Source organism: Telopea speciosissima, chromosome 4, assembly GCF_018873765.1.
Source record: "Telopea speciosissima isolate NSW1024214 ecotype Mountain lineage chromosome 4, Tspe_v1, whole genome shotgun sequence".
Taxonomy (NCBI): Eukaryota; Viridiplantae; Streptophyta; class Magnoliopsida; order Proteales; family Proteaceae; genus Telopea; species Telopea speciosissima.
The window spans coordinates 6,696,946-6,709,940 of record NC_057919.1 but is presented as its reverse complement, the minus strand read 5'-3'; the positions used below and the strand labels follow the sequence as shown (position 1 = coordinate 6,709,940).

The 12,995-nt window shown below is 41.1% G+C and overlaps 3 protein-coding genes across 3 annotated transcripts; 1 reads left to right on the top strand and 2 right to left on the bottom strand.

Moving 5' to 3' along the window:
* Nucleotides 1–368: 368 nt before the first annotated feature.
* LOC122660236 (tetraketide alpha-pyrone reductase 1) lies at nucleotides 369–4,967 on the bottom strand. The gene is made up of 6 exons (XM_043855456.1): nucleotides 4,799–4,967; nucleotides 3,657–3,823; nucleotides 2,468–2,656; nucleotides 1,867–2,029; nucleotides 1,091–1,283; nucleotides 369–563 (listed from the first exon to the last, which is right to left on the bottom strand). Exons 1-6 carry the CDS (start codon nucleotides 4,923–4,925, stop codon nucleotides 425–427), a joined length of 978 nt encoding a protein of 325 aa, XP_043711391.1. The 5' UTR covers nucleotides 4,926–4,967; the 3' UTR covers nucleotides 369–424.
* Nucleotides 4,968–7,290: 2,323 nt separating this feature from the next.
* On the top strand, nucleotides 7,291–7,944 carry LOC122658221 (phytochrome-interacting ankyrin-repeat protein 2-like). The gene has a single exon (XM_043853135.1). It carries the CDS (start codon nucleotides 7,291–7,293, stop codon nucleotides 7,942–7,944), a length of 654 nt encoding a protein of 217 aa, XP_043709070.1.
* Nucleotides 7,945–10,297: 2,353 nt separating this feature from the next.
* Nucleotides 10,298–11,281, bottom strand: LOC122658220. Its single transcript, XM_043853134.1, has one exon. The coding sequence runs from the start codon at nucleotides 11,279–11,281 to the stop codon at nucleotides 10,298–10,300; it is 984 nt and encodes a 327-aa protein (XP_043709069.1).
* Between the last annotated feature and the right edge of the window lie 1,714 nt (nucleotides 11,282–12,995).

Sequence of the window (12,995 nt, the reverse complement as noted above, 5' to 3'; positions counted from 1 at the left end):
TAATAGAACGCTTGCCCAAGTCCAAGGAGAGGTTGCATCCCCCTTCTCCCCCACCCCCACCACCACCACCACCACTTGGCCCCCGCTTCCTTGAGTTGGGACATCAACCCCTGGTGGCCTATGGGAGTATCGAAGACCGTATAGGTCTAGTATCAGGCTATAATGGACAATTCATATCGAAATCGATGGTGACTGATCCTGTAGTGTACTGTATCTGCTTTCAAACCTTGATACAAACTTAGCTTGGCAAAAGATTAAGAAAAGTGACATTTATTTTCTAGAGTGCGCCCATACATTAGTAATTGATACTTAAAGAAAATAAAATAAAAATAACTGAAAGCAAAGATCTCATCATAAGGGTAGTACTAGTATATTGTAACTTAGATATATAAGAGAAGCCTCCTCCAGAGATTATAAAATGAGATTATATATGGCCTTGTTCCTTGAGCGACGCAATACAATCATCAAACATCTCTTCAATGCTTTTGAAATTGAAGCCCAAGCTCTTAACCTTAGATGTGTTCAATTCATAATAGGCTCTAGACTGCGGAGTGGGCTTAAACCTGAAACTCCATGCATTAACAACATTGTCAAAACAAATCGAAAAAGGAACTATGATTAAGCGTAAACATTTAATATAGGGGCGCTGTTCTCTGTGACGCAGCACAGGCTGTGCCCAGGCACATGGGGGTGGGCACAATGACCACCTTGCCCCTTCAGTGGCTGGCCCATGTGCTTGAGCACTTCGTGCGACACAGAAAACATTCTCCCTTTAATTATTATTCAAAAGGAACATTTGCTTTACTCTCTGTTTGAGGTGAGATAAATCCCTCCCTAAATTTGTTAAGGGGAAAAGAAAGCTATCGGGTCGTGCACCTTGCGTGAATTCCATGCCTAGACAGTAGACACACAAAGCGCCTTGGGCGTCTGAAAATTACTGCCTTACCCTAATGTAAAGGTGGAAATCTCAATCGCGCCCTTGTCATGGAAAACCCAAAATACCCTTTCTCAGCCCAATCTCACTTTACGTACTGTGGAAGAATAGAAATTTAATCCAAAATTAAATACATACTATCTGAACCAAACCAACCTTTTTGGAATAGGAAGTGATGGGTATCGGTTTGATAGCAAGGATGCCAGCTCAATGTTTTCCAATACCGTGGAGCAACAGAGGTATCTTCCAGTAGCAGTTTTGTCTTCATAAACATGGATGTGGGTGAGTGCTACATCATCGATATGAACATAACCCATCCTTCCATGCCACGAGAATGTCACAGAATCACCTACGCATGCATCAGCAATGGATATGCAGCTAGTTAAGTTAACTGAACCAGTTAAGGGGAAAAATTTCATGGATATGAGCCCATAATCCATGTTAATAGTACAATACAGATCTTCTATGGCGTCCTGCCCATAGCGGCCTGTGCAACCCAGACAGAGCGCCACGCGCAATGTCCGCCTTATCTCTGCTCGGGCAAGGCGCTCGAGCAGGGGTAAGGAGGACATTGTGTGCGGCGTTCTGTCTGGACCGCACAGGCCACTACAGACAGGACACCGTAGAAAATCACGATCCATGATAGTAACTGTCAAATCCATCAATGATCTGATCTGGCCAGGTTCGAGAAATCGTGATGGGGTCGGCCAATTCGGACAGATCCCGATTTCAGCTGATCCGGAACGGGCTTTTTACAAATTTTTCTCAAGTCAACCCGACTCATGCCGATACAGATTGAAATTGGATTTAAAATGTTTTTTAAAAAATGATTTTTCTCTATTTTTTTTTTAAAAAAAATTTCAAAATACAATTCTAGACCCAGAATCTATGCCGATAATACATACCAAAAACAACTTAAGTCAAGAGGATACCTTTTAACAAATTAATGACATCAATGGCAGTAGAACATAAGTCGAATGGTAGACAGGGTCCAATGACGAAGGAGGGAAGGACAGTAACTAGATCGATCTTGTTCTCCTTGGCAAACTCCCACGCTGCCTTCTCAGCTAGTGTTTTTGATAATGCATACCAAAGCTTATATAAAAGGGAAAACATATTAGTTGTTTAAAAGATAATGGAAGATGAAAAGAAAATCAAATGTTTAAAAAATAAAAGGACCGAGTTTTCTTCCACTCAGGGTGAATGGGATCTCATTCACTATGGAGCGGGAGAAGGCAAGAAAGGGTATCAGGAGGGTATTTTAAGAACATAGTAAAACCCTAGGAAGGGTTTGTGAACCCTAGGATGGTGGGTGAGGGCAGTGCACCTCACTTGTGCATCTGACCGTTTTGCCCGATGCACGTTTAAAGTTCATCTTCTCAATCTCATGGTCAAGTATGGGCACTTAAGACTTAAGAGGATAAAAATTCAAATTGAATCAAGAACTTTAGCGAGTAAAGTAGACTAGAAGTCTTTTCTTGGCATATTTGTAAAGATAAATTAGTGTGGTTCAAACAGTTTTCATTTTATTACCTGAAGGCTTTCGCACAGTTCAACAGAGCTCCAAGATGATTCATCCAATGGAATTGTAGAGTCAAAATCATCTCTTGCTCTTAAAGCTGCTGAAGACGATGTCAGAACAACTCTCTTAAGGCTGGGACTCTTCTTACATGAACTTAACACGTTTAAGGTGCCCTTAATTGCTGGGTCCAAGATTTCAGCCTACAGAGAAGACAATAAGTAAACCATTCAGATATCCATGCTGGGTGGTAAGCTAAAGGGGACTAATTCACTAAAGAATTAAAAAAGGGTACTTTCAAGGATGGCCAAACAAGTAAAAGAAATTTCTTTTAGGCTGTGCTTGGTATGTATGTTTGGAATAGATTTTAGGTTTAGAACGTATTCTGAAGTGAAAAAAATAGAGAAAAATCAAATTTCCATTATAAACCAAGTGAATGCATACCAAACACAGTTTTAAACTTTGAACATCCATTAATTTCAACAGAAAAATATTTATGTAAAATTTCTTTTAAACTCTGACCTTTCTTTAGTTTCAATTGAAAAATATTTGTAAACAACTGCTTGGTTGGTTGGTGGCTTTCCAGCTGGAAAGCATGCCCAAGGAGGTCAAAGTATCGACTCTCCTGGTTTGACATATTTGTGCCAGAAAAAAGCATAAATAAGAGCTCGCACGGGAGCAAGACGATTCTAAATATATTTTTTGGAACACATTCTCTATCTAGGAGTGTGGCCCCAGTGTCCGCACCGAGGTCAACGAGAGTGTGAGCGAAAGCATAAACAGGGGTGACATTTCTGTCTTTCACGGGGGCAGGGCGATCATTTTGCCCCCCTTGCGTTTGGTAGCAATGTGCACACTCCAGGACTAAGTTTTTTTTCCCTAGACATTTTTAGGAGACAGGGGGAAGATGCAAGTATGCAATATTTCTGCTTGAAACAAATGGAGAAGCAATGAGGAAATAGATTAAAATCTTCCGCAGTGCAGGCATCTGGCGGTGCATTGCAATGTAGCCCTGAGAGCTTAACACGTGGAAGAAGCTTCATCCAATGGTGTAAGCTCGATGCAAGACAGTTTTTTTTTTTTTTTTTTTTTTTGTCTTTTCTTTCATCTTGAGCTCGGCACCATTGGATGTCACATCTTTCACGTGTGAAGCTCCCAGACCTGCACTGCAGAGAAATTTTTTTTTCTCCTGTGGAAGCCTGCCTTGGGATCAGAAGTAGGTGTCGAAACAGGAGAAGCAGTGTGGAAGACACCATCACATCCCATGATGGCATCATCAAAGCTTCCTTCCTCCATCAGATCCGCTTTCACCAATTCCAGTCTCTGTTTTGCTCCTTCCAATTCCCACAGAAATGCCAACTTTTCATTTCCTGCCCAAAATATAACAAAACCAAACATAAAATAAAAATGCGTCAGTGTTTTCTCCTTATCTGTTTTTTTTCTTTCTTTCAAATTGTAAAAATGGCTTTTACAAAACCTAGGAAGAAATTCCTATGTAGTTCACCTTCTTCAGTTTGCCCACACCAAAGGATGATATAATGATTCTAATCATTGGATAGATAGAGCATGGTCTGATAAAGTCTTCTGTCAAAATTTGTATTCGAATATTTTTTTTGTGGTAGAATTCGAAACCTAATTCAATCATGTACTCTGTATGCACCTATGTGCTCGTCCATGTATCTTTTTCGTAGTACCAGCTTTTTAAAGTATTATTTTGACACATGTCAGATCTTAGTTTGGACTGAAACTTGATATTTGAACGAGGACTTTGACATTTGGACGAAATTTCGTTGCTACACTAATAGCAGTAATGTTCCTGCTACAAGGTTGGTAGCCAAGGAAACGATATCTTAAAGGGTATTTTAGAAAATACTAAAACCTAGGAGGGTATTTATGAAACCAAAGGGGAAGTGAATTATTCTATTTCCTTGGCTGCTAGCCTTGTAGCAGGAACATTCCTACTATAACTTTTCGAGCTCTACCTATCCATGAAATTTGGACTCCAATGGCCTAGTTAATGATAAATATTTGGGTGATGTAACCTCGTGGGGAACAACTTCCCCTTTATGAAAGTAATGTGATCGGTATATATCAGCCAATTTTGATTCTAATTCAATCATAGTTGGTCAGGAATCGGTCAGAATCAACCTGAACCCTAAAATCCAGTAAGAATCAATCGTCCAGAATGGCCAATTCCGCCGATCCAATTTTGATTCTTAGGACAGTGGAGGAGGGATATGAATAATTTGCCTCACTCATTAAGAATGTGTATGATTCTAAATCTTCTAATTCAAATGTAATAAGAGTAAGAGAGAGAGAGAGAGAGAGAGAGAGAGAGAGAGAACCAGGGTTTCTGACGGTTCCGATAACATGATAGCCAGACAAGAGGAGTCGCTTGACAAGCCAAGAAGCCAGATACCCGGAAGCCCCTGTCACACATACTTTGCCTCTTATTTCAAGCTTTTGATCCATCTCTTTTGCACAGCTTCATGAATCAATAGGATGGTTTTATATAGTGAGAAAAAGGACGACTTGGAGATTGGGACTGGTAAGTCATTAAATGCTTGTGGTGTTCTAAAAAAATTTACTGAAATTAAAAACTTAGGTTAGCAGTAGGTGCCACACAAATGTTTGATGAAACGTTCTACCAGTCATGGCATTGGTTTTCTCTAGGTGTTTACAGGTTAGCGGAGTACATGGCCAGGCTAGAGCTGGGTCTCACAAAGCCCATTCAGGCCTAGGGTTAAGCTTGAACACTTCATGGGCTAAAGTAGATCCTATTATAACAAAAGTCTGTTATATTTCCAAATTAATGTCATAAGCCATCTATTCTGCCATACGGATATATGATAAATATTAATTCTCATGCACAGTAAGACATGATCTACATTAGATGGGTTGAGCATTGTAATATATAATAGATGGGCTGGGTATTGTAACATATAATTGATGAGCCTTGTAATATAATATTATATTTTTTTTTGGTAATGAATATAATATTATAATTGGGTAAAAATATTGAGGGCCCAATAAAAGTTTGTAATATATATATGGGTAAAAGTTCTCTGTCCGGGAGTGTGGCCTACGCCAGCACTCCCATGAGTCTATCTCTCTCCTCCTCATGTGAAAAGACATCTCTGCCCCCTTGTTTTAAGGAAGAGAGAGATAGACACATGGGAGTGTTTGTGTAGGCCACACTCCCATACAGAAAACTGCTTCACTATATATATATAGGGTTGGGCTGGGTTGGGCTCTGAGGCCTCAACCTAGGTCAGGCCCTGCTCTACCAAGGCCATGGAAATGGCAAACCTAGCCCGACCCTATGTTAACCTCAGGCTGGACCTGGCCTTGTTTGGGTTCAGGCTGATCAGGTTTTTTTTTACACCCCTAACCCAAAGCAAGAGCTCTGGATTGCCAACACCACTGCAAGGAAATTAAAGAAAATAAGAAGCTGACGAAGGTCAAGGCGATGACCAAGCAAGAGCATCACAGAGAGCCTCGGGCTCCATGGAGGAGGGAGACAATAGCAGGACTTGCACTTGGTAGATAAAAGAGCCCACCAAATTTCAAATGAATACGCCCCTTCCTTGCCACAAGAAGAAGAGGACCATGTGTTAGGTATTTGACCAATATGCCAAAAGCGCTAGAGATTATGGAACGCATTAAATCATGTCCTTTTAATTTTTCTCTAGGTAGTTTTCACTTTAGCGGTAGGTAGTCCTTTCTAAGCAGTTCTACTCTGCTCTAGGGTTTTTGCCTGACGGTAAATAGCCATTTCTTGACGATTTTCACTATACTCCAAGTAACCCTCTCCTAGATAACCCTTTCCGTGATGTGAACTCGTGACGTTGTGCTCGATTTTGATACCAAATGTTAGCTATTTAATCGATACACCAAAAGCTCCAGAGCTGATGGAACATGTTAAATCAAGCTCTTTAGCCTATCCCATACTAGGCTGTGATATGGATCCTCTGTAGCGCGACAAGGCGTGTAGAGCAAATCCGATAGCCCACAGTGCAAGGGCACGTATAGCCCAACACATGGGTGGGGCGTTGGGCTATGTGCCCGTACATTGTGGGCCATCGGATGTGCGTTACATGGCCTGTCGTGCTACAGAGGAGCCCCATCATATCCAGATCCAAATCCTCTATGCCCGATAGGACCGTGCTGCCCTGACACGAGGCTGTGCGCAATGTTTGCCTTACCCCTGCCCAAACGCCTTGCCCGAGTGAGGGTAAGGCGGACATTGCGTGCAACCCCATGTCAGGCAGCTCGACAGTAGAGGATCCAAATTCATCATATCCTTCTCGATTGACCATATCTAACTAGCGCCCATACATTAGAGTGATCCCCTTCGCACACATAACATCATGCGCCATCAATGTGGATAACGGAACAATCAGTGGGACGGTCAGCTTCAAACAAGTCAAAGTCAGAGGGGCTTAAAAAGTAACCCCATAAAAGCTATGTAATTCCAAACAATAGAGTTGGTATCCAACAAAGCTTCCTAGATACATTAATATAATTATTTTAGAACCTATTTGACATTTTGACCTTCAATCATTAATCATATCTTCCCCCAACGTAACCGCTACTGCCAAGTGGCAAGCACAATAGAAGCTATGAGCACAACCATGTAACCGCTAGTTGAACCTCTAAAATCCTTATCACACTTGGATTAGGGTCTTGTAATGTTGTTCTGTCTGTATATCTCGACTAGGATTAGGGTCTTGTTCTCTCTCTCTATATATCTGTTGGTTGATCTGGTTGAAATCCATTGTCGATTGTTTGAGGTTACCGTTGGTAACATTTAATTACATTAGCCGAACAAAAAATTATGCCAAAAGGAAAACCTTCCAGTTGTTCGTTAATGTCTTCCACTGAAAGGGACGACCGAGGGTGGACTCTGCTTCACATCGGAGCTCGAAAAGGTGATCTGAAGTTGGTGAAGCGACTCCTCGACGAAGGCATGGATGTCAACGTGCGCGCATGGGGAAGCAACTCAGGAGGTCTGACCCCTCTTCACCTTGCTGCACAAGGTGACCACCTTCAAGTCATGGACGAGTTGCTGGAACGCGGAGCAAACATCGATGCAAGAACCAAAGGGGCATGTGGGTGGACGCCTCTACACAATGCCGCTAAGAATCGAAGCAAGGCAGCCATCAAATTCTTGATTGAGAATGGAGCGTTCTTGCCACAAGACATCGACGACTGTAGATTCAATCCACCTCTCTATTATTGCCCTGGTCTCGAATGGGCTTATGAGGAGATGAAACGGCTCTACCAAGAAAAAGGAAATTCCCTCCCATCTGACCATGAACATGAAGGTTCTTGTTACTACGGCGGCAATGAAGCCTGTAATCCCCCAACGTCAAGCCAAAGATCGTTAGTTTCTCTATTTACTGGAAGAGTTTCTACAATTGGAAACTTTCCCCTCTGGACTCTGTCTCTGTATTATTTACGTTATCTTGGTTATCGTATTAAAGGGTAAATTATAGGGTTTTATTTATTTCACGGTATCGCCGATACTGATACGAATTGGCGGCTGATTCGAATTAAAAAAAAAAAAAAACAATTTTTTGACTGTATCGGCCGATGTGTATGAGTGTTATATCGGTATTGGTCACTACTGATGTGGATACATAAATCCATATATAGTAATTGATAAAAATGTATTGGTTATTCATAGTTTTGTCATTCTTTAAGCTAAGGAGTAATTGATCTAAAATCTCAACTTTGCAGGCAGAAGCGCAGGAAGCTATCCTTCTGAATCATTCAAACCTTTGTGAAATGGCAGAAAACTATTGCAAGGCACAAGAAGAACACCTGAAGAAATCCTTCATTGACTTTCCAATATATATGGGCAACCCCCTTACGTCCCTGTGGGCTGTGGCTTCTCTGAGTGATGACTTATTTATAGTTCATTCATTCCAATTGCATGGTGTGTCTATGTGAACTTGGGGCCATCAGGTATGTATGGCTCAAAACGATTCTGTATTGACGTGATTCTTGTGAAAGGGGTGGTGGGCTCTGTTTTCTTGTGAGATGTGCTTCTTCTTTTTTCAAGTGTTTTTGTCGTCAATGCAGATCGTCTATGGTCCAGCTGCCTGTAGCAGCCTGTGCGACGCAGACTAGGCCGCACGCGCAATGACAGCTTTACCCTCTGCCCAGCGCCTTGCCCGAGCAGGGGTAAGGCGGTCATTGCACGCGTGGTCCTATCACATCGCACAAGCTGCTACGGGCAGCTGGGCCGTAGGAGATCTGGATCCGTTGTACGTTATCTCTCTTTGGTTGTTGCTACCTTGTCCATCGTTTTTACAGATGAGGTAGCAGTCCTTAACTCATGATTGAAGGGATTTTCTTAATATTTGTCAAATAATTTGTGACCTTACTTTTTTTGTACTTTTAATATAACACAATTTGTATTTCAATTGAGGTAAATAGTGTTGTTTCATTTTACACTAAAAAGATATGCACAATAATGACACCTTTTGATATGACAACAGTGATATGTAATTTCAATTTTTTTTTAAAAAACCATTTTATACCCTCATTTTAAAGAACTTTTGAAAATAAAATAAGGGTTAGCTAAAAAAGGTGTTGAGTTATAAATACACATGTAGAACCATAGAGGCATCATTCCAACACTTACATTTTTCTTTTATGATAAGAGAAAGATCATTTAGACACTTTCATTGATTAATCTCTTGGGATTGACGTTTGCTTTGTGTGATTAACTAAAAAAAAAAAAAAACCGTTGTGTTATGTGCACTGGGTGCATGGGTTTAGTCCCACATTGGGTGTGTGAGTATGATGTATATTGTGTATATCCACCATTCTGCAGTCCCAAAAGTTGGTTAACCTTTTGAGATTTGTGTGTGGTTTATGTGATTACCAAAAAAAAGATCATTTAGAAAAGAAAAAAAATTTATTGGTAGCTCAGGTTGTCAAGTTGTCATGACACATTAGCCAGCAAGGCTATCCACAAAAGAAGATGAATAACAACCTCTTTGAGGTCTGAATATATGGGGGGGAGAGAGAGAGAGAGAGAGTGTGTGGAATGTACCAAACAGCATCATTTATGATCTAAACTGTGTTCTTGGTATAGAATGCATTTCAAGAACACATACCAAACACAACCTTAACTAGGCACCTCTCTTTTTGGTAGTATCTAAGGCAATGAATGCCTGATCTCCCCCTCTTTCTCATAGCATCTAATTGGCCCTCATCTCATAACTTATGTTGGCAAAGATACAGCCAATCCTATAACCCATCTTACATTGATTCCATCGCGATTCATTCAGAAGGAGCAACTTATGTTGGCTCTTTCACTCAAATAAGGGATCCCTCAATTCATCATGACCCCCTCCATTGAGTGTAGAGTTTAGACTTGACACTAGTAAGAGTGGGTCTTCAACGTGTTGGAGGAGGCCAAAAGATTTTAAGATTATTTAATTACAGTTTGTAGAGTTTCTGCTAAATGCAACTCAAGAACCTTTGCGGATTATATCCTTTTGAACTTTGAAAAATTATCTTTTTCAATTCCTTAAAATGTGGCAGTGTCGCAGCACTAGGTTGAGATATTAACACTTGACAGAGGATAATAATCCTTGAACTTCTATATCATTTTTTTCTTAAGTTAATTAAAGATTTGGAAGAGGAGGGTTTCGCACTATCAAGCTTTCTTTCGAAGGTTATAACATTTGAATTTCTGAAGTGTTCGTAGTCTGTGAGGGTATGAGGGCCGGGTAAAATAAAAGAAAAGCTGAAAAAGAAATACTGCTAAAGCTTTTCCTAGTTTCAGTTGCCCTAATGAATCAATTTATAGTTAGTTACATTCTCTTTTAAGAATCATGAACCGGAGCTGACTCAGCTCCCCACTTCAGAGCAAGAGCTTCGACAATTCCTTCAAAGCTATCAAACCTCGAACTCACTACATCAACGCCGACGCCCAATCTTTCTGCCCCTAAAGCAGTAACCGGCCCGTGCGCTGCCACAACCAATCCCGGCCATCTTTTTCTTACCGTCCCCCAATCATCAAACCCTAAGTCTCTGCAACTCTTCAACATCCCCTCCACTTCTCCCGTACTTGTAAACACTATGGCATCCAGACGCTCTTTCCTTCTCAAGAGAACCTCCGCGGACTTCGGTCCAGCCCATCTCGTTTCGTACGCCGAGACCCTTACCGGAATCCAGTCCCTCGAAGATAGAGCTCGAAGAAAATCAGGGATCACCGGCGGTTCGTTGATTCCAACCACAAGAGGAACCGGGCACAATATCCTCCGTCCATGTCCGGTCCCAAGAGATTCAACCATGGATGCCGGTGTTGCCTTCGGTGGTACTAAAACCCTAATTCTCCTCTTCGGGTCCTCACAGAGCATCGCGAGAAATCCTTCCGTTAGAAGCTCGGCATCTTTCCCGAGAGCAGAGACTGTAAAGCCTCGGTCGGTTGGGGCTAATGGGGGATTTTCGAGTTCAGTTAAGGATTCTGCAAACGCCAAGATTCCTGTCCTGGACGTGAATGCGATAGCGGAGAAATCCTGGAGACTGGATGCGTCGTTGTCGCCTTGACTCGGTGAAGAGAGAAGAAAGTTTCTGATGGAAGCTCTGGTTCGTGGGGTGGGCTCGACGACAACCGTCGGAGACCATATCGGCTCCGCACCACTGAGCTGCAGGAGGTGAGATAACCTCTCCGCGTAGTTTTGCGGCGTCGTGAAGGCGATGCATTTTTTATAGATTGGGGCTAGGGCTTCTGGAGTTTGTCCATTTGCAGGCGGCGATTTCTGTACGGACATTGTGAACCTTCCACTCATTGCCAGGGTCGTCATCGTCATCGACTCATCGTCATCAGCAACATCAACCCCTGATCTTCGTCTCCGTCATGAATCGTTAGACACGGATTATTGGGTTAGCCCCCTTGCTGCCATATGCCAATATAAACCGGATCCACCCTGCCCCAGGACTTTTCTGGTACGCAAATGATCAAACTAATCAATTGGGTATCCAGCAGACTTCCCAGACAGGCCTGTTTGAACTCAAAATGGTATGAACTGTTCAAGTTACCAGTAATACTCATTACATGAGGGAAGGGCCTCGGTGCAGATTTAACAATTGCACTCACGAATGATGCGGCACATAAAATAACAAATAAAGAATTGGCTCTATTAATATAAATCAAGTGATCTCTCCAATCATTGACGATATTAGAATAATCTGTGCTCCTATTAGTGATGTTTTCTCCCACATCCCAAGAGCTGCAAATCACATAGCAGACACCTTGGCTAGGAGGGGCCTGTCTGAGTGGTGTAAGACATCTTGGCTCAGCTCCACTCCTTTTGGCTCTTTTGTCTCATTGATAAGGATTCCTTGGCTTGTAACCGCTTCTTTTTTGAATAAATATCTTTTATACCAAAAAATATATATATATATATATATATTGAACAAATCCCAAAAGTCAAAGTTACCCATTATCCAATAAAGACCTAAGATTCTTACTAATAATTTACCCCCCAAAAAAAAGGATTCTTACTAATAAACCAAAATCACCCACACGATTAGTTTCAATGCTTCTTGAAAAGCATTCGCTAAAATGGGCATATGGAATCTCAAGTGAATTAGCAAGGACCACCTAGTAAGGCTAAATAATTTTGGGTGACTACTATGAGGGAAGCGTGAAAAGAACCACCATCTGAAATAGAACTTGAAAGCATAGGCTCCCAAACAATGACAAGAGACCAGGGCTATAACCGTGCACCAATTGAAGAATGAGCTGATGATAGAAGACTTAATAAAAACAACAATGTAGACACCAATTTCTATCGATTGGAGGATGCATCCTAGTAGGTTTAGATACGAATGAGAGTTATTAAGAATATGATTATTGATCATAGACCTAAACAGCCTAATCTTACCCCAGCCTCCACCTCCACCTCCACCAACAAAGAAATCTTCATAGTTTTCAAAATAAAAAATGGACTGGTTTAAGTTCATCTCCCTCTTGACTTAACATTGAACTATTTTGTAGACATAACTTCAAAATGATTATAGTTCTTTAAAAATATGTACCTCTTTGGATTGAATTGGATAGTTTTTTGTTATTCCAAGCAATTCTATGTCCAGAGTCCAAACCATACCAAAAAGCAGGGGAATCCGATTTCCGACCTAATATAGTTAGATTTTTTCGGCTAGTGCATTTTTAAAAGCTTCTTACCCCAGAAAAAAAAGAAAAAAAAGTTTTAAAAGCTACAACCCAATTATTAACTCCATAATCAAATCTAGGTTCACATTGTCTTTAGACATTTCAAAGTAAATTATCTTGTAGTATATTATACCCAAAAACATCTATGTTCAAAAAGTACATACTTGCATTTAAAAATAGGAAAAAGAATGATGTCAGGCTGCATAGCATATGCTAGCGCCTTCTCTATGTATCTCTCTCTCCTCCCTCTTATATTGAAATGATATATGAGGGAGGGAGAAGATAGACACAGGGAGTCATTAGCATACGTTACATAGTCGGACATAGAATTCAATCCCTAAAAA